The sequence below is a fragment of the Mobula hypostoma genome, chromosome 10, assembly GCF_963921235.1.
Source record: "Mobula hypostoma chromosome 10, sMobHyp1.1, whole genome shotgun sequence".
Lineage (NCBI taxonomy): Eukaryota > Metazoa > Chordata > Chondrichthyes > Myliobatiformes > Myliobatidae > Mobula > Mobula hypostoma.
The window spans coordinates 112,964,501-112,986,439 of NC_086106.1; the positions used below are offsets into that span (position 1 = coordinate 112,964,501).

At 43.6% G+C, this 21,939-nt stretch overlaps 1 protein-coding gene across 4 annotated transcripts in view; it reads left to right on the plus strand.

The window, feature by feature from the left end:
- The window catches only part of col4a6 (collagen, type IV, alpha 6), a 469,192-nt gene that overhangs the window by 427,727 nt on the left and 19,526 nt on the right, over positions 1-21,939 (plus strand). For all 4 annotated transcript variants that reach the window (XM_063061061.1, XM_063061062.1, XM_063061060.1 and 1 more), the window contains 7 exons: positions 204-267; positions 8,147-8,221; positions 11,013-11,120; positions 12,921-13,028; positions 15,215-15,286; positions 18,966-19,091; positions 20,061-20,177. In XM_063061061.1, the coding sequence (XP_062917131.1) occupies positions 204-267; positions 8,147-8,221; positions 11,013-11,120; positions 12,921-13,028; positions 15,215-15,286; positions 18,966-19,091; positions 20,061-20,177 (670 nt within the window). The remainder of the gene's footprint in view (positions 1-203; positions 268-8,146; positions 8,222-11,012; positions 11,121-12,920; positions 13,029-15,214; positions 15,287-18,965; positions 19,092-20,060; positions 20,178-21,939) is intronic.

A 21,939-nucleotide genomic window follows, 5' to 3' on the forward strand; every position in this document is an offset into this window, starting at 1 on the left:
CTCCCAGCTTCAAACTCTTTTCCAGAGGATCAGGAGTCAGATCACCACCCCCACCCCACCCCCCCACAGTTCAGAAATCAGATTTAATGATTAAATGGGGAGATTAAGCATTCTTCCTGAATGTTAACTATACAGACATAACACAGGAATAATTAGAGCACTGTGTACAATTTTTTTTCATATCACGTGATTTTTTTTCACAGGGTTCTGATGGACAGCCTGGTCGTCCTGGGCTGCCTGGTGAATTAGGGCTCCCTGGTCTAAAAGGTAGGAAACCATAATCTCTGTTTATGCATTATTACTAACGCATCTTTGCCCCTGGCGTCCTCACATGAAACCCTTATACAATTGCTGCCAAGAATTACCGACCTTTTTCAATTGCTTGATAAAACTTTTGTTGGGAACCTATGAGAGTTATGTGTCTCAGTCAGCCATTGCATTTTGAAGTACAATGACTTCAAATCAATGAGTCTCCACTTTAATGAGCTTTACAGAATGGTATCAAACCTGTGTCTTTCCGGCATTCAGAGGGGCTAGGTTTATGTCAAAAGTGACAAAGGCTGACTGCTGCTAGGGCTTGTTGTTCAAATGTTTAAAAACACCTTGTGCTTAGCGAGCACTTATAAATGGAGGCACACATTGTAAAAGCACAATGATTAATCTACAGTATTAGAAATCATTGGCTGGATTATTGTACTGTTAAAAATTCTGGGGTCTGCACATCAGGACGACTACGGACTTTAGAGAAGGTACAGAGGAAATACCACGGGGCCACGGGAGGCAGACAAGTGGGTCACGGTTAGGAGGGGGAAGGGGAAGAGTCAGGTAATAGGGAGTACCCCGGTGGCTGTGCCCCTTAACAATAGGTACTCCTGTTTGAGTACTGTTGGGGGGGACAGCTTACCCGGAGGAAGCTACAATGGCCATGCCTCCGGCACAGAGTCTGGCCCTGTAGCTCAGAAGGGTAGGGCAAGGAAGAGGAGGGCAGTTGTGATAGGGGACTCGATAGTAAGGGGGTCAGATAGGCGATTCTGTGGATGCAGTCCAGAGACCCGGATGGTAGTTTGCCTCCCTGGTGCCAGGGTCCGGGATATTTCTGATCGTGTCCAAGATATATGAAGTGGGAGGGTAAGGAGCCAGAGGTCGTGGTACATACAGGTACCAATGACATAGGTAGGAAAAGGGATGAGGTCCTGAAAGGAGAATATAGGGAGCTAGGAAGGGAGTTGAGAAAAAGGACCGCAAAGGTAGTAATCTTGGGATAACTGCCTGTGCCACGCGACAGTGAGAGTAGGAATGCGATGAGGTGGAGGATAAATGCGTGGCTGAGGGATTGGAGCAGGGGGCAGGGATTCAAGTTTTTGGATCATTGGGACCTCTTTTGGCGCAGGCGTGACCTGTACAAAAAGGACGGGTTACACTTGAATCCTAGGGGGACCAAGATCCTGGCAGGGAGATTAGCGAGGGCTACTGAGGTGACTTTAAACTTGAACGGTTGGGGGGTGGGAATCAAATTAAAGAGGCTAGGCGTGAGGAGGTTAGTTCACAACAGGGGGATGGGAACCAGTGCAGAGAGACTGAGGGGTGTAAAGTGAGGGTAGAAGCAAAAAGTACTAAGAAAAGTAAAAGTGGCAGGCCGACAAATCCAGGGCAAGTATTAAAAAGGGCCACTTTTCAACATAATTGTATAAGGGCTAAGAGAGTTGAAAAAGAGCACCTGAAGGCTTTGTGTGTCAATGCAAGGAGCATTCGTAATAAGGTGGATGAATTGAAAGTGCAGATTGTTATTAATGATTATGATATAGTTGGGATCACAGAGACATGGCTCCAGGGTGACCAAGGATGGGAGCTCAACGTTCAGGGATATTCAATATTCAGGAGGGGTAGACATGAAGGAAGGGGAGGTGGGGTGGCGTTGCTGGTTAAAGAAGAGATTAACGCAATAGAAAGGAAGGACATAAGCCGGGAAGATGTGGAATCGATATGGGTAGAACTGCGTAACACTAAGGGGCAGAAGACGCTGGTGGGAGTTGTGTACAGGCCACCTAACAGTAGTAGTGAGGTCGGAGATGGTATTAAACAGGAAATTAGAAATGTGTGCAATAAAGGAACAGCAGTTATAATGGGTGACTTCAATCTACATATAGATTGGGTGAACCAAGTTGGTAAGGGTGCTGAGGAAGAGGATTTCTTGGAATGTATGCAGGATGGTTTTTTGAACCAACATGTCGAGGAACCAACTAGAGAGCAGGCTATTCTGGACTGGGTTTTGAGCAATGAGGAAGGGTTAATTAGCGACCTTGTCGTGAGAGGCCCCTTGGGTAAGAGTGACCATAATATGGTGGAATTCTTCATTAAGATGGAGAGTGACATAGTTAATTCAGAAACAAAGGTTCTGAACTTAAAGAAGGGTAACTTTGAAGGTATGAGATGTGAATTAGCTAAGATAGACTGGCAAATGACACTTAAAGGATTGACGGTGGATATGCAATGGAAAGCATTTAAAGGTTGCATGGATGAACTACAACAATTGTTCATCCCAGTTTGGCAAAAGAATAAATCAAGGAAGGTAGTGCACCCGTGGCTGACAAGAGAAATTAGGGATAGTATCAATTCCAAAGAAGAAGCATACAAATTAGCCAGAGAAAGTGGCTCACCTGAGGACTGGGAGAAATTCAGAGTTCAGCAGAGGAGGACAAAGGGCTTAATTAGGAAGGGGAAAAAAGATTATGAGAGAAAACTGGCAGGGAACATAAAAACTGACTGTAAAAGCTTTTGTAGATATGTAAAAAGGAAAAGACTGGTAAAGACAAATGTAGGTCCCCTACAGACAGAAACAGGTGAATTGATTATGGGGAGCAAGGACATGGCAGACCAATTGAATAATTACTTTGGTTCTGTCTTCACTAAGGAGGACATAAGTAATCTTCCAGAAATAGTAGGGGACAGAGGGTCCAGTGAGATGGAGGAACTGAGCGAAATACTTGTTAGTAGGGAAGTGGTGTTAGGTAAATTGAAGGGATTGAAGGCAGATAAATCCCCAGGGCCAGATGGTCTGCATCCCAGAGTGCTTAAGGAAGTAGCCCAAGAAATAGTGGATGCATTAGTGATAATTTTTCAAAATTCGTTAGATTCTGGACTAGTTCCTGAGGATTGGAGGGTGGCTAATGTAACCCCACTTTTTAAAAAAGGAGGGAGAGAGAAACCGGGGAATTATAGACCGGTTAGCCTAACGTTGGTGGTGGGGAAACTGCTGGAGTCAGTTATCAAAGATGTGATAACAGCGCATTTGGAAAGCGGTGAAATCATCGGACAAAGCATGGATTTGTGAAAGGAAAATCATGTCTGACGAATCTCATAGAATTTTTTGAGGATGTAACTAGTAGAGTGGATAGGGGAGAACCAGTGGATGTGGTATATTTGGATTTTCAAAAGGCTTTTGACAAGGTCCCACACAGGAGATTAGTGTGCAAACTTAAAGCACACGGTATTGGAGGTAAGGTATTGATGTGGATGGAGAATTGGTTAGCAGACAGGAAGCAAAGAGTGGGAATAAACGGGACCTTTTCAGAATGGCAGGCGGTGACTAGTGGGGTACCGCAAGGCTCAGTGCTGGGACCCCAGTTGTTTACAATATATATTAATGACTTTGATGAGGGAATTAAATGCAGCATCTCCAAGTTTGCGGATGACACGAAGCTGGGTGGCAGTGTTAGCTGTGAGAAGGATGCTAAGAGGATGCAGAGTGACTTGGATAGGTTAGGTGAGTGGGCAAATTCATGGCAGATGCAATTTAATGTGGATAAATGTGAAGTTATCCACTTTGGTGGCAAAAATAGGAAAACAGATTATTATCTGAATGGTGGCCGATTAGGAAAAGGGGAGGTGCAACGAGACCTGGGTGTCATTATACACCAGTCATTGAAAGTGGGCATGCAGGTACAGCAGGCGGTGAAAAAGGCGAATGGTATGCTGGCATTTATAGCAAGTGGATTCGAGTACAGGAGCAGGGAGGTACTACTGCAGTTGTACAAGGCCTTGGTGAGACCACACCTGGAGTATTGTGTGCAGTTTTGGTCCCCTAATCTGAGGAAAGACATCCTTGCCATAGAGGGAGTACAAAGAAGGTTCACCAGATTGATTCCTGGGATGGCAGGACTTTCATATAAAGAAAGACTGGATGAACTGGGCTTGTACTCGTTGGAATTTAGAAGATTGAGGGGGGATCTGATTGAAACATATAAAATCCTAAAGGGTTTGGACAGGCTAGATGCAGGAAGATTGTTCCCGATGTTGGGGAAGTCCAGAACGAGGGGTCACAGTTTGAGGATAAAGGGGAAGCCTTTTAGGACCGAGATTAGGAAAAACTTCTTCACACAGAGAGTGGTGAATCTGTGGAATTCTCTGCCACAGGAAACAGTTGAGGCCAGTTCATTGGCTATATTTAAGAGGGAGTTAGATATGGCCCTTGTGGCTACGGGGATCAGGGGGTATGGAGGGAAGGCTGGGGCGGGGTTCTGAGTTGGAGGATCAGCCATGATCATAATAAATGGCGGTGCAGGCTCGAAGGGCCAAATGGCCTACTCCTGCACCTATTTTCTATGTTTCTATGTTTCTATCTATGAAATATACCAGGGTATTTCAGAACAGAGATGAAGTAGAATTTCTTTAGCCAGAGGATGAACCTGTGGAATTCATGGAGACCAAGTCTCTGGGCATGTTAAAAATGGAGGTTGAAAGGTTCTTAATTAATAAAGGGTGTCAAAAGTTACAAGAAGATGGTGGAGAATGGGTTTGAAAGGGAAATCAGCCATGTGCAGCAAGATCGATGGGCTGAATAGCCTAATTCTGCTCCTATGTCTTAAGGTCTATTTCTGGGGTTGATAGAGGTTGGAAAAATTAGTGCAGTTCCCCTTGGAAGTTACAGGGGTTTTCAGGATGAGTAGAATATTGTTAGAAACATGACTGACAATAGATCTAAAGGAGGGTGAGAATATTTTCACCAGGGTGCTTGTCAGGATCTGAAAAGTTCAACGCAAAATGGTGCTGGAAATTGGTGTCATAAGTACTTCTAAATGTAAGTTGCTTGATACTTGGAGATAAAGATCTAAACTAAGGTAAAAAAAAAAAGGGCAGAAGCTAGCCATCCTAATGTAATAGATTCATAAACATGTATCAGTATTATAAAACTAGTCCTTCAAGCAACCATCTCAGATGTAATAGACTAAATAGCATCCCGTGTCTATGACAACTCCAGTAAAGCTGCAATAATGGAAAGTTAATGGAGCCATCGAGTGTCTTGAAGGTCAGAACGATTTTAGTCATAAACTTTATGCAGCATCAGAAATTTCTTTTACTTCTTAGAAGTTATACAGTTGCATCACGGTTAGCTTGCAAGGAAGGATATTTGAATCCTGCTTTTGCATCTGGGGAGTTTTTCCAAGGAATTAAAGGAGGTATTGATTAAATATAAATTGTTTGATACCATTCTTTTAAATGTAAGTTAAATATTGGTGATTATGAACTACCAAAGTGATACTCTTCCAGGAAAAATATCTTGCCTGAGATTCTAGAATATGGGATCTCAACCAATATTACCTCTAAGTCGTAATTACCAGTGTGCACAAAAATCTCGTGCTGTGCAATTTTTTGCCCAGTGACAACAACATGTGCACACTGAATTTTTAAGTGGAAGTAAATCTGAAGCGATTCTAAGGATAATTAACTACCAAGTCCAGTTTGTCGTTCATTGTTTAAAATGAATAAGACAATACACATCAATGAGTTTTATTGCTCATGTACTGTACAGCAGCACATTGTAATATTAATCTTTTCTCATGTTTTAAAATATACTTAAATATTAGTAACATGACAACAAGGTAGTGGGTAGTTTAAATTGCTTTGTGCACTATTTGCAAAAGATCTGAGTGTGCGTACACGCACACACCTTAGAGAGAACGTTGTTCCCAACCTGGGGTCCACAAACCCCTTGCTTATTGGAATAAAAAGTGTAGGGAACCCCTGCTGCAGACATTCCAATGCGGCTGTAATGACCTAGTAAGGCATTTATTTGAAAGGGCACTGAGCTAGTTAGTGGTCTTGCCCATGACTTGGCTTGGGATAATCTTCCACATTCCATAAATGATTATTAAGATCTGAGTGGATGATAACATATTTTTAAGGAAGCTGCTTCTCATCTAAATTAATGGGCCAAATCTTAGTAGAGCAGTGGATCTTGTATTGTGCATATTTGTTGATTACTGACTCAGTCCAAAAACTTAGTCCTGTAAGTTGCTGGATGTTGGTGAACAACTGGATGATTTGTCTTCGTAACTTGCTAGACAGAAGAGCTGAGAAAGAAGTTGGAACATTGAGAGAAATGAGAATTAGAGAAGAATGATTTGAGTCAAAGCCAAAAGTGAAATACTGAAAGAGACAGATAAACTGGATTAAGCAAGAAAGGAAAAGTAGAAGAAAAATAATTCCATCTACAATAAAAAGACATTACAGCAAGTGAGAATAAAGCTTAATTTTAAAATAGTTAGTTCCCCGGGCCAGAAAGTGTGATTGGTGTAAAGTTACTATTGCAACATTTTTCTATAAGAACGCTGGCTTTCAGCAAGGTTTAATGTGCCAGTCTGGCAATTAAAGAAAGTGATGAGATGTTGTGGGTGCAGGGAAGCGAAATGTTAAGATGAGACAAAATGCAGGTCATGCACTTCACAGTCAGAGGACATGCAAGAGGGTAGAGAGGACAACAGTTTCCCCCAGTTGTCATCTAAAAATGTAATCATCATGGAAGGTTTTGTTCATGTGCACGTTCACCCCTTCATGCTATGGATCTGTATCTGGACCCCTGGCTAATTTTAAATTTCTGAGGTTGCTGACACATTTTGCTGAGTAATTAATGAGCTTGCATTCTTTTAACCTGTAGGTTTGGGACATAATGAATTTTTTTTCCAAAGTCTCTGCAGGAGATGTTATTTCTCTCTATTTGATTTATGTTGCCTGCATTGGAAATGTTTCCTGAATATTAATCTTATTTCCAGACTTACCAACAATGCCAAGAGACTGATGCATGAGACTCATGTGTGAGATCAGGTTCTCTCATCTTATGTCTGTCATGGTTATGCTGAGAAATGCTGGCATTTGTCCTGCTTTCTTCTACTGAAGGAAGGTCCAACTGAGAGGATGTAATGTTCAAGTTCAAGTTCAATTGTCAGTCAACTATACTTGAATATCCATGAATACCGCCAAACAAAATTGCGTTTCTCCATGGCTAAAGTGCAAAACACAGTACCAACAGTCATATACTGCGCAAGGCACTTATGGCACATATAAGATAACAGTAAAATACAGTCAGATAAAAAAAATGTATCGTCCAAGTCCCGAAGTCCATGAATGCTGCAGCCGAACACAATGTGGCTTGTCATCTTCTGAGCGAACACTGGGGAGCAGCACCGATTCCAGCATGGACACCAAGGACGCCAAGCCACACTGCCTTCAGCACAGCGGTGTAGTGCACCCGACATCTCCGGCTCCCCTCGGCAGCCAGAATGAAGCAACACCGCGACTTGAGGTGTAGCCCGCATTACGAAGGAGGCCACGCAACTCCACCGTCGTCCCCCACTTTCTACCAATAAACTAGTGAATCGAATGCAGCATTCCACATTAGCAATGTCCAACAGGGTCTGGAAGTGACTAAAGACAATCACTCGCTGTTAGACTGCACACCACCTTCGCCCACCGACTCCTGCGACACCTCTCTGATGCAGGCAGCAGCACGAGCTGCACCATCCAACTCCTTCAGTTTCTCCACCAATCAGCAGCTCGCTGGTGGAGTCAACCTCCAGTACTTTTAAGTTCTCAATGTCCAACAGGGTTTTGCGACTGTAAAAGATACATTTTAAAAAGACAGTAACGCCTTTGGTTGGCTCCGTAGAAGTCTGAGAGCACCGCCATCTTACCGGAAACCGAGTGGGAAGGCTTCCCGTTACTCCAGGTGGGATGTGGTCAAAATGGGAAGGCTTACCAGATGTAAGCTTTCCCATTTTGGTGTACATTATAGTAGTGAAATGTCCATTGAAATGACAGGGGTCACATAGTCAGCATGCTCCTGACACGATATTATCTCTTCACTACATAGGTGAGCCTGGTGAGCCGGCAAGAATACTGCCACCTAGAGGACGAAAGGGAGATCCGGGTCAGCCAGGATACCCAGGTGAGACAGGTTCTCCTTCCACATTTCATGAATAATATGTTCATATTTTCCATTTAGAATTCCAGGCTGTCAAAAACATGACTCAATTTGTGCAGCAAAATAGACACACAAAACACTGCAGATGCTGGATTCTGGAGTACACAAGAAATGATGAAGGAGCTCAAAAGGTCAGGCAGCGTCTGTGGAGGGAAATGGACAGTCGATAATTTAGGTTGAGACCCTTCATCTGGTCTGGGGCTGAAATGACAACTGTTTGTTCCCCTCCGGCGATGCTACTGACTTGCTGGATTCTTCCATCATTTTGTGATCCAGACTAGTGGTATGTCTGCCCTAGTACCTCCTCCCTCGCCACCATCCAGGACCCTAGAGTTTCGTTCTGGGTTAGGCACTCTTAAAAACAAGAGTCCAGATGAAGGTCTCAGTGCAAAATGTCGACAGTCCACGTCCCTCCATAGATCCTGCCTGACCATTGAGTTCCTCCCACACTTTGTTGTGTTACTCAGTTTGAGTCTGGGTTTTGCCAAGAGGCTCGATGGGTGAGTGTCAGACTCTACAGCCTATGAAGAAGTTAAGGCTGCAGCAGTGTTCACTTACAGGCCTCAGTTCCAGTTTGTGGACCGTTTCCCCATCTGGCCAGCTGACTGAAGACCAGAGGGATTAACTCTGGTACCGGGGAATGACTAAATAGAAATCGTGATTTCGGAATACGTTGGGAATGCGGAGGAAAACTCAACGTTTCCTTACTGGGATTTGAGGGCACTGTAGGACTTGAAAGTTTCAGCCTCACAGCTACACCACCCTCACACGTCTTCAAGTAGTCCCATAATAAGATTATGGACGCCCAAACACACAATGCTAATTGAGACAAGGCAAGAACAGAAGCTGATTTAAATTGTTTCCAGTAGCACAGCTGGCTGCAGAGTACAAACTCCTCAACTGAGGACAACATGCTCACACCAGCACAGAGCACCAATATTAAAAGTTTACCCTACATTGGCCTCATTCCTGTCTAACCAACTTCCTCTGATTATCACAACCCAAGTCATGCATCATTAAACTTTAAAATCACGTGATCTCCTACTTACCTTATAGGACACTAATAATTACACTGCACAGACAGCCTCAAACATGGAACCTTATTGACATATTGTGTGGATGAGGGTCCGATTCACAGCGCTGCAATCTGAATCCTTCTTAGTCCTGCTTTTGGGTCCAAAGTTGCTAAAATTGGATTTGTGTGTTTTTAAAATGTAATTAGCATAAATACTGCAACAGCTGGGACAGAAATGTGACTCACACTTCAAGGGTATCCCAATGTAAAAATGTCAAACATAAGGGGACATGCTTTGTAGGGTTGAGGGTAGGAGTGTGGAGGAGTTCAAAGGCAACATGTAGGACAATTTTTTTAATGATAGATTGATAGAACTATCTACACTTGAGGTGAATTTAACAGGAAATGATAAAGCAATGATGGTGGGGGGGTGTCATGCAGCTGGTTAATGGGTGGAGGTGTTGATCATCTAGTTTTAGAATCCTGTCATGGATGCTGTGTATCATCTTTCCTGATGGGAGTGGGACAAATACTCCATGTTCAAGGTGGCCTTTTGATATAGCTGGCCTTTTTCCAGCACCTTTCTGTACACCTTGATGGAAGGTAGGCTGGTGCCATTGATGTGTTGGGCAATTTTAATTATCTGTTGTAAAATCCTCCTGTCCACCACCATGAAACTTCTTCATCACGTAGTGATGCAACGCGTTAGGATGCTCTCAATTGGGCATCCATAGAAGGTGTTGTTGGGAGAATGAAGTCACCGGAGAGAAATACTTGTAGATATGAAGCAGCCTCTTTATTTGACAAAATATCACAAATAAGCGGACAGCCTTTGGAGTCACAAGAGGGAGAGAAAGAGAGAGACCCATTTGGTGGAAAAATGACTGTTTGAACCAGCACTACACAACATTTTATATGCTAAAGATGAAGAAAATTCAGGACAATTCAAACAAATCCATATTTACAGTGCTTCCTTTGAACTAGAGGTGACAGCTTCAGATGCTTGAATCTTCCTACCATCACACTCAAAATGTGTTAATTACTGATGTATCCATGTTAATTGGGTTCCAGCATATGTAGACAATTAGTTAACTGCTGCCAGGATAATCAAGGACACAACCCACCCAGCCAACACACTTTTCGTCCCTCTTCCCTCCGGGAGAAGGCTCAGGAGCTTGAAGACTCGTACGGCCAGATTTGGGAACAGCTTCTTTCCAACTGTGATGAGACTGCTGAACAGATCCTGACCCGGATCTGGGCCGTACCCTCCAAATATCCGGACCTGCCTCTTGGTTTTTTTTTGCACTACCTTACTTTCCCTTTTCTATTTTCTATTTATGATTTATAATTTAAATTTTTAATATTTACTATCGATTTGTAATCCTGGGAGCGCGAAACGCAGAATCAGATATCGCTGTGATGATTGTACACTCTAGTATCAATTGTTTGACGACAATAAAGTAAAGTGACTGTTATTGTTCAAAGCAGAATTTTAAATTTAATCTTGAATGCATATTCGAATCTGAAGGTTGGTCGCTGAAGTCAATATTTTCTAAACCCAAAAGTTGCATGAATAGAAGGTTGTGAATATTGATGTGCTTGGTTATCCAGTTATCATTAGGTTAAATTGGCCATGACTTTCTTAATGATAACACTGTTCCACCCAGTTATTCGGCAGGTATTTGTTCATTTTAACTATGACTATATTGCTCACTGAGCTGTGTCTTTACCCATGATTAGGTGCAAGAGGGCCAGATGGTTTTCCTGGTGACCCTGGCTTCCCCGGTAGCCCTGCAATTGCTGGAGTCAAGGGATTTCCCGGAGAATCAGGTCGACTGGGTTCCCCAGGTGAGAATCTACACAGTGTAATAAAATCATGGTAAAAAATGGGACCGTTCAGCCATTAGCCCTAACACCGCATTATCTTTTTAAATGGTCCAATCTAATCTAATTCCATTTCTACCTGCTGTGGAAAATACTTAGTGCTTGACAAGGAATGTGAATAACTGTATTCTTCAAGAGAGGGCATCAATCTACACCTTGTTCTGTGAGTGAAAGATTATTCTAAAAAGAACTTGTTCCACTAAATTCATGTAAGTAGTTCCTGGCATCAAGTTGGCAAGCACAGGTCAGAGTAAAAAGCTGACTACATGTTGCTGTTACTTAAAAGTCATAAAACACTCAGCAAATCTGGTCATGTTGGTGGAAAGAGGAAGAGTGTTAACGTTTCAGGTCAAAAGTTCTTCATCAGAATGGGGAAAGAAAGAAAATAAGTTAATGGGAAGCTACATTTAGTGTGGGAGATGATTGGGCAGGGTAATCTCTGTTGCCAGAATTGTTTTAGGGATAAAGTGTAAACAAGGTCCTTCAATTTTTTTTAAGAACACATTGCCCTGATTTCATTTCCCTTATTTAATTTGAATTGAATTTAATTTGAATTTATTTAAATCTTACATCCATCCCACAACAGGAGGGAGTAAAATTCTTTGTGTTGTGACTCTGTTGCAATGTACAGACATGTGAATTTAAAAGTCTAATGGCTTGTAGAAAGAAGCTGTCCTGTAGCCTGCTGGTCCTGACTTTTATACTGCGGTTTCGTTTCCCGGATGGAAGCAGCTGAAACAGTTTATGGTTGGGGTGACTGGTGTCCCTGATGATCTTCCGGGCCTTCTTTCTGCACCTGCTGCCGTAAATGTCCTCAATGGGGGGAAGTTCACGTCCGCAGATACGCTGGGCTGTCTGTACCACTCTCTGTAGTGCCCAGGAATCGAGTTTGGTGCTGGTCCTGTACCAGACAGTGATACAGCCAGTCAAGATGCTCTCAGTTTTCCCCTGTAGAACGTCTTGAGGATTTGGGGGGCAGCTCTGGAGAGGAGGTAGAAGATGAAAATGCTGGAAATGTTCAATAGGTCAGGCAGCACATGTGATGGTGGGGAAATAAGTTACTAATTTCAAGTCACTGGATCTTGAAATGTCATTTACCCGAAATGGTAACTCATTCTCTCTCTCCTCATTGGAACTTCCAGTATTTTCAGTCTGTTTTGGTTTTCAGCATCTGAAGCATGAGAGAATTGGAAAGGGTTGACTGTTTTCATATGCACCAAGATACAGTGAGAAGCTTCTCTTGCATCCTGTTCATACAGGTCAGATCATTACACTGCTGGACACTGTGGGCATACTACGTTGGCGCCGGAACATATGGTGACACTTGTGGGCAGCCCACAACATCCTTAGGTGGTGTTGGGTGTAAACGCGGATGCAGATGACATGTTTCTCTGTATGCTTCGGTGTACATGTGATAAGTAAATGAATCTGCATTGAAGAAAGCTAATATAACCAAAGTGATGAATGGATTTGTAGGGAGCATCTTGCATCAGGTCACCTCGCTCCAGCGCCTGAATGGAACCACCTCCTCGTGAAGCGTGGGGGGAGGTGTGAAAGGAACTGAATCCCTGCTGCCAGTGGCAAGTACAGATCATCACTGCAATGCTATCCAACGTTGGGGCTGCGCTTCATCTGTGAGTTTGATCAGGCAGTTATCTGGGACTCATCCTTCATCTCTGTTTCATTTCAAGGTACAACGATGGTTCGCTTATCGAGATCAATTCACAACTGTCAGATAAAGTACTCCTTTTGTTCTTGGCTTAGGTTCTCCAGGGATTCCAGGCCCTCCAGGAAACCGAGGCTACCAAGGATCTCAAGGACCTCCAGGTCCTCCAGGACGTCCATCCCAATTTAGTTATCCAGGACAGAAAGGTACTTGCCATCACCCTGTGGAGCAGTTGGGTTATGTACCTCTTTAACAGAGGTATGGAAGGAATGTAGCATAATGTCACATCTTCCCTGATCCATATGTTATATACAAAGAAGTCTACTAATGATTCCTACCACATCCTTAGTGAATTCATATTGGGTTTATGTTGACTGAGAATGAGTTACTTTGCTTAGGCAAAGCCTGACAAATCTCAGGATATGACAGAATGGTGGGGAATTGTAGGAGCACAATGCAGAATTTCCCTTCCTTTTATTTCTTCTGCAATAAATCTGAAGAAATGTATATTGGCCTAGTCTAAGATGAGAACAATCTCTCCAATTAGCAGACATGTGTGGATTACTTTCCAGTTGATCCATAGCAGAGGTCCACTGTCTCTTCAGGAACAGTAGGGTGAGATATTGAAAAATATTTTATAAAAATAAACCAGGCTCTCCGTTCCTTTTGTAGAACATAAACCAGTACAGTACAGGAACAGGCTTTTACAGCCCATGATGTTGTGACTAATTAAATATCTAACCAAGCTAAGCCCTTATGGCTGCATGATATCCCTATCCTTACACTGTCTGCACATTTATGTGATTAGCTAAGAGCCTTTTAAATGCTCCTGTCATGTTTGTTTCCCTTACCACCCCTGACAGCGCATTCCAGGCTCTCATCACTCTCTGTAAAAAAGAACTTGCCCACACAGCTCCTTTTAAGTGTGTGCCCCCTGACGTTAGACAATCCAACTCCCAGAGATAGATACCAGCTTGTCCACCCTATCTATTTGTTCATTTGATATGTCCCATGTCATGTGACTTGGGCGATCATGGTCTTTCCATGACCATAATCGTTTTTGGCAAATTTTTCTATAAAGTGGTTTGCTATTGCCTTCTTCTGGGCAGTGTCTTTATAAGACGTGTGACGCCAAACATTATCAATACTCTTCAAAGATTGTCAGTGGTCATGTAACTAGGACTTGTGCTATGCCCACCACTGCAATACCCCTCATAATCTTACAAACAGGTCTCCCTTCTGCTTTTGCTGCCTCTGAATAAACAACACAAGCTTGTTCAGACTCTCCATTTAGCACAAGGTGTCTTTTGGTTTCAAAGCAAAGACACTTATACAATGATTCAGAATCAAGTTTATGATAATTGGTATATGTCATGAAAGTTTATATTTTCTAACAGCATTACAGTGCAAGACATTCAAAATATTCTACAGCTTGCCAATAAATAAATAGTCAAGTTACAAGGCAGTGTATGTGGGGCACGTGGCCAAGTGGTTAAGGCATTTGTCTAGTGATCTGAAGGTCGCTAGTTCAAGCCTCAGCAGTGGCAGTGTGTTTGTGTCCTTGAGTAAGGCACTTAACCACACATTGCTCTAGTGTCTGTGCGAGGAGTGGCGCCCCACACAGACTTCCAATCTGCGCCTTGTAAGGGATGAAAATGCCCAACGCAGGCCTCTGATGGTTTGAGTCGACATTCCCCCGTATGTGGGTTCATGGACCACTCTGAAATCTGATGGTTGTGCGGGGTGGGGGGGGGCGGTTAGCTGTTCCTAAAACATTGAGTGTTCATCTACAGGCTCCTGTACCTCCTCCTTGTTGGCAGGAATGAGAAAAGAGCATGTCTCAGGTGGTGAGGGTCTTTAATGATGAATACCACCTTATTGACACACCGTTTTTTGAAGGTGTCCTCAATGGTGGGGGAGTTTGAACTTATTACTGAAATTGTATCTAATTATTCAAAATTTAGCATTAAGGTACAGCAAGCAGTTAGGGAGGCAAATTGTGCATTGGCCTTAATTGTCTAAATATTTGAGTACAAGGGTAAAGATGGCTTATTACAATTATAGAAGGTCACATCTAGAATATTGTGTGTAAGTCCTAGTATCCATACCAAGCAAGAATATACTTGCAAAAGAAGGGTGCTATGTAGATTCATTAGGTTGATTTCTGTTATTGGAAGATTTTCCTCTAAGGAGAGGATAAGCATATTGGGCCTACAGAGAAAAAAGAGTAGATTGCATTGAAACATTCAAAGCTTGATAAAACAACTGCAGGGATGATGCCTTTCCTCATTGGAGTACCTGCAATGATGAGTCACAATCCCATTTAGGATTAGGATTGTTGTTCAGTTAGCAGCTTGCCTTCAAGACTAATGGTTATTTTTTATACTTCCAGGACTCCCAGGTTCTCCAGGGCTAGATGGTTTGAATGGTTTGCCTGGACCTAAAGGCCTACCAGGAACACCAGGTATTTGTCAATAGGAAGTTCTGTTGGGAATTGAGACACCACACTGTCACACAATCCCATTACCAGGATCAGGTGCTCCTGTGTGTAGGACTTATGAGATACAATCTATATGATGCCCAAAATATGGGGCATAAGAAGATGGCGTTCTAGTTCAGGTAAGACCTCAGCACCAATTTTAACGCAGTTCTTCTGGCAGAAGCTATATGTATCGGCAATAAAATTGTTCTTGATAGTTTGTTCATCATCATCCCACTAATCCTCCAAGACTGGTTTAAGCAACTATCTTGGGGCAGTGGGGACATAACTCAAATATGTAACTGGAGTTCCAAAGATATCATATTACGCTGTCAACCTTATAGTTCCCACACCCCGCACTTCCCGTTTCTACCTCCTACCCAAGATCCACAAACCTGCCTGTCCTGGCCAACCTATTATCTCAGCTTGCTCCTGCCCCACCGAACTCATTTCTGCATACCTCGACACTGTTTTATCACCCCTTGTTCAATCCCTTCCGACCTATGTTCGTGACACTTCTCACGCTCTTAACCTTTTCGATGATTTTAAGTTCCCTGGCTCCCACCGCTTTATTTTCACCATGGATGTCCAGTCCTTATATACTTCCATCCCCCATCAGGAAGGTCTCAAAGCTCTACGCTTCTTTTTGGATTCCAGACCTAATCAGTTCCCCTCTACCACCACTCTGCTCCGTCTAGCGGAATTAGTCCTTACTCTTAATAATTTCTCCTTTGGCTCCTCCCACTTCCTCCAAACTAAAGGTGTAGCTATGGGCACCCGTATGGGTCCTAGCTATACCTGCCTTTTTGTTGGGTTTGTGAAACAATCTATGTTCCGTGGCTATTCTGGTATCTGTCCCCCACTTTTCCTTCGCTACATCGACGACTGCATTGGCGCTGCTTCCTGCACGCATGCAGAACACGTTGACTTTATTAACTTTGCCTCCAACTTTCACCCTGCCCTCAAGTTTACCTGGTCCATTTCCGACACCTCCGTCCCCTTTCTAGATCTTTCTGTCTCTGTCTCTGGAGACAGCTTATCCACTGATGTCTACTATAAGCCTACTGACTCTCACAGCTATCTGGACTATTCCTCTTCTCACCCTGTCTCTTGCAAAAACGCCATCCCCTTCTTGCAATTCCTCCGTCTCCGCCGCATCTGCTCTCAGGATGAGGCTTTTCATTCTAGGACGAGGGAGATGTCTTCCTTTTTTAAAGAAAGGGGCTTCCCTTCCTCCACTATCAACTCTGCTCTTAAACGCATCTCCTCCATTTCACGTACATCTGCTCTCACTCCATCCTCCAGCCACCCCACTAGGAATAGGGTTCCCCTGGTCCTCACCTACCACCCCACCAGCCTCCGGGTCCAACATATTATTCTCTGTAACTTCCGCCACCTCCAACGGGATCCCACCACTAAGCACATCTTTCCCTCCCCACCTCTCTCTGCATTCCGCAGGGATCGCTCCCTACACAACTCCCTTGTCCATTCGTCCCCCCCATCCCTCCCTACTGATCTCCCCCCTGGCACTTATCCGTGTAAACGGAACAAGTGCTACACATGCCCTTACACTTCCTCCCTTACCACCATTCAGGGCCCCAAACAGTCCTTCCAGGTGAGGCAACACTTCACCTGTGAGTCGACTGGGGTGATATACTGCGTCCGGTGCTCCCGATGTGGCCTTTTATATATTGGCGAGACCCGACACAGACTGGGAGACCACTTTGCTGAACATCTACGCTCTGTCCGCCAGAGAAAGCAGGATCTCCCAGTGGCCACACATTTTAATTCCACATCCCATTCCCATTCTGACATGTCTATCCACGGCCTCCTCTACTGTAAAGATGAAGCCACACTCAGGTTGGAGGAACAACACCTTATATTCCGTCTGGGTAGCCTCCAACCTGATGGCATGAACATCGACTTCTCTAACTTCCGCTAGGCCCCACCTCCCCCTCGTACCCCATCTGTTACTTATTTTTATGCACACATTCTTTCTCTCACTCTCCTTTTTCTCCCTCTGTCCCTCTGAATATACCCCTTGCCCGTCCTATGGGTCCCCCCCCCCCGTCTTTCTTCCCGGACCTCCTGTCCCATGATCCTCTGGTATCCCCTTTTGCCTATCACCTGTCCAGCTCTTGGCTCCATCCCTCTCCCTCCTGTCTTCTCCTATCATTTTGGATCTCCCCCTCCCCCTCCCACTTTCAAATCTCTTACTAGTTCTTCCTTCAGTTAGTCCTGACGAAGGGTCTCGGCCTGAAACGTCGAGTGCACCTCTTCCTACAGATGCTGCTTGGCCTGCTGTGTTCACCAGCAACTTTGATGTATATTACGCTGTCTGTAATTTTAAGCAGAGGCCTGAGTAGGGCATCTACCCTAGGACAAAAACCACCCTACATCGTTGTCTCACATCAAGCTGAAGGCAAACAAAAGTAGAGGGCCAAAAGTAACCATGCAGATAGCATGTTATTTTAGGTCTGATGTCCCTTCTAAGCACCTATCTGATTACCGAAAGAGACCTTAGTGCCTAGTCCAAGGGATAGGAGTCAGCCAGCAGTCCCAAGTTTACTGGTATTGTCTCTGAAAGAAGTCTCAATGACCCAAATTTGGATGGAGTATTTTGCAAGCAGGGAGAATGCTGAGGACAGAGAGAAGGCCTAACCCTTTCTTCAAGAAGATTTACTGCTCTTCCCATGTAAAGGAGAAAAAGTTGATACAGTATAACTGTTTTCTTCTCTGTTTATCAAGGAATAATTTTCCTGAGTAATTCTAACTGCCCACTCAGCCAATTTCCATCAGACTGCAAGTATAAAATCATTTCTTTGATGGACTTGTAGTGGCAGAGTGGTTGGTTGTCAGACTAATCATCCTGAGATTTGTTTAAGTACAAGACACGTGTGGTAGGAGAGTTTTAATCAATAAATTATTTTATTTGGAGATACAGCATAGCCCAACAAGCCTGCAGCTCCCATGTGACCAATTAACCTACTAACCCGTACATCTTTAAGATGTGGGAGGAAACTGGAGCACCCAAAGGACACCCATATTGTCACAGGGAGAACGTACAAACTCCTTACAGAGAGCGGCAGGAATTGAACCCAGATTATTAGCACTGTAGTAGCAAAATGCTAACTGCTAGGCCATCGTACCACCCCCTAGAATCTAGAATAAATAGCTGGAAGCTGTTCTAGAGCTTTTAAAATTACTGATAAAATCTTTCCATCTGAACCTACCCCAATCTGTTGGTAATTTCATATCCACCAATGTGGTTGATACTCGAATAGCTCCATTGCTCAGGGGCAACTAGAGACAGATAATACATATTACTAAAGTCTGTTCACTGTGAGCAAATAAAAAATAAAAACCTAGTCTGATATGTAAAGTAATGGTCTATGTTTAAAACCCATTGTTTTATTTCAACATTTTCTTAGTCCTTTGTCCTCATGTAGTTAACATATTTTGTAGCTTCTGCTTAGGAAACAAAATGTGAATGGAGTAGGTTGGTGTGGAAATTCTGAGAACTATTGGCTGGCAATTTCCTCATGGGTTCCCACCCCACATCTGCTGAATCTATGGCACTGGAAGAGGACAACTCTAAGGAAATTCCCAACCAGTGCATCAAGGTGAATGGGCAATTACTTCCCAATGTTTCAACTACTTTTAGGGGCTGTTTTGGCGGCATTACCAGGAATTCCGGGCCCACCAGGCCGAAAGGGTGAAAGGGGAACACCAGGCCGGGGAATAGGAGTACCAGGATATCCTGGACCAAAAGGACTTCGAGGAGATCCAGGTAATTAGGACAATTGACTGTACAACCCCACCATATGTTATGATCTCATAGACATCCTGTACATAGGAACAAGCATTTGCGTGGTGGGGGTGGGGTGGGGAATGAGTAGGAATGAATTTGCTGGCTGCTGTGGAGTAGTAGGAATTTCTTGCTGTGTGGGAATGGACATTACATAGAACATAGGCAACAGCACTGTTCAGGCCTTATGGCCCACAAAGTCATGCTGAGCTTTTAATCTTCTTCAAGTTAAATCTTCTACGAGCCCTCCATTTTTCTTTCATCCATGTGCCCATCATCTAAGAGTATCTTAAATGTTCCTAATGTATCTGCGGCTATTGGGGAAGTTGTCAGGTATAAATTTAAAACCCAGTCCAATCACAGTCAGTGGAAACTCAGTGCAAGCCTGGGTAGGCTGGTGTAGAATGGTGTTTGACCTGAAACATTAACCCCATGTTTCTATTTAACTTGCAGCATCTGCTGCCTTTGATTTTCCATGGCTAAAGTGCTATACCTGCTCATTTACCTCCTCCCTCATCTCCATTCAGGGCCCCAAATGCTCCTTCCAGTTGAGGCAACACTTCACCTGAGAGCCTTCTGGGGTCATCTGTTGTAGCCAGTGCTCACGATGAGACCTCCTCTACATTGGTGAGACCCAACGTAAATTGGGGGGACCATTTCTCGAGTACCTGCGCTCCATGTGCCAAAAACAGAACTTCCTGGTGGCCCAACAGTTTAATTCTGATTCTCATTCCTGTGCTTGATACTGACAGGACATAGAACGGAACTGAATGTGGGAGGACTTTATATAACTACCCTCTCTTACCTTAGAAATCAAAAAATATTCTTTTTATTGTAGATATGAAATGTTGGCAGGAAACTAAGTCAATAGTCAGTTTAAACATAGAATAAAAAGTTTGGATTGTTATAAAGTTAATTGATTGAACCAGTAATTGTTTGCTGCTTGTTTAGGACGTCCTGGACCTTTGGGTCTTCCAGGGAGGCCAGGAGTCCCAGGTATTACTAGACCTTCGACCATTCCTGGGAAACCAGGTGACCCTGGTCTACCTGGAGTAGCAGGTCAAAGAGGCAAGTATTTTTTTGTTGTAAAATCTCTGTCTATTCCAATTAAGATGTGAAATGCTTATTGGAGACTCAGGTCCTCAAGTCCTGGCAAATTAACTTGATTTTATTTGGAATTATGATTAAGTAGTGCTGTTTACTTCAGTGTTTGTGATTGAAAATGCACTTTTTCCAAAATAGAATAACAAGTGAAGATTTCAGACAAGTAGTGGTGGAGTGAATGTGCTAATTCAGCACAGATGGCAGCAGCACTAGCTACTGTCTGGAATGAAGCATCCTAATGGCCTGTGTCCATACTAAATCTTCGCCATGCAACATTAATGATAGCAATGTCAAAGTGAAAGTTGAATTTATTGTCATGCACAGGTCCCTGTTTTCACAGATGTCATTAACTCTTGCAGCAGCATCACAGACACAGCAACAGAGAAGCAGCATTCACAGGAAAGAACATAAATTGAACATGAACTGTGCATAATTTTACATGAAAGAACACAAATGGAACAAAAACAGTTCATTTTAGTGCAAAGTGATGGAAGCAGTCACAGCGTTGCTCTGCTCTAGTGATTCAGGTTATGCCACTTGGTTCAAGAACAGAATGGTTGAAGGCAAGTAGCGGTTAGAGCAGAAGACCGTAAGATATAGGAGCAGAACTGGCCCATCAAGTCTGCCCTGTCGATTCGTCATGGCTGATCCAATTTTCCTCTCAGCCCCAATTTCCTGCCTTCACCTTCACGCCCTGACCAATCAAGAAACTATCAACCTCTGCCTTATTGACATAAAGGCTTGGCCTCCTCAGCTGCCTGTGGCAATGAATTCCACAGATACACCACTCACTGACTAAGGAAATTCTTGAACCTGGTTGTGTGGGACTTCAGGCTTCTGTATCTCTTGCCGATGTCATGGCCCAGAGATGGCAGTGATCTTTAGAAACATAGAAAACCTACAGCACAATACAGGCCCTTTGGCCCACAAAGCTGTGCCAAACATGTCCTTACCTTAGAAATTACCTAGGGTTACCCATAGGCCTCTATTTTTCTAAGCTCCTTGTACCTATCCAGGAGATCTTAAAAGACCTTATCATATCTGCCTCCACCACCGTCATCGGCAGCCCATTCCATGCACTCACCACTCTCTGCGCAAAAAAACTTACCCCGACATCTCCTCTGTACCAACTTCCAAGCACCTTAAAACTGTGTCCTCATGCTAGCCATTTCAACCCTGAGAAAAAGCCTCTGACTATCCACACGATCAATGCCTCTCGTCATCTTATACACCTCTATCAGGTCACCTCTCATCCTCCATCTCTCCAAGGAGAAAAGGCCGAGGTCACTGAACCTAGTCTCATCATCTTTGATGATGAATATTTTCTTCTTGAAGCAGTACCTCCCCTAGTTACTACTGATGGTGGGAAGAGATGTGTCTGTAATGTATTGGGTAGAGTCCACTACTCCTGCTGCTTCTTTCATTTATGGATCTGGTGCAACCAGTCACGATACTTTCAACAGTATAGCTGTAGCAGTTTGTTAGAGTTTTCGGAGACACATTGAACATCCTTAACCACCTCAGAAAGTAAAGGTAGTGACATGCTTTCCTGGTGATTGTATCCATATGCTGGGCATAGGGCCATTCATTTGAGATATTAGTGGGCAGGAATTTAAAGCTGCTTACTCACCACTGCTGGAGTCCATTGTAAACTGGTGTGTGTTTGCTTTCTCTCTCCTTTCTGAAGTCAACAATCAGTCCTGTAGTTTCACTGAGACTGAGCGAG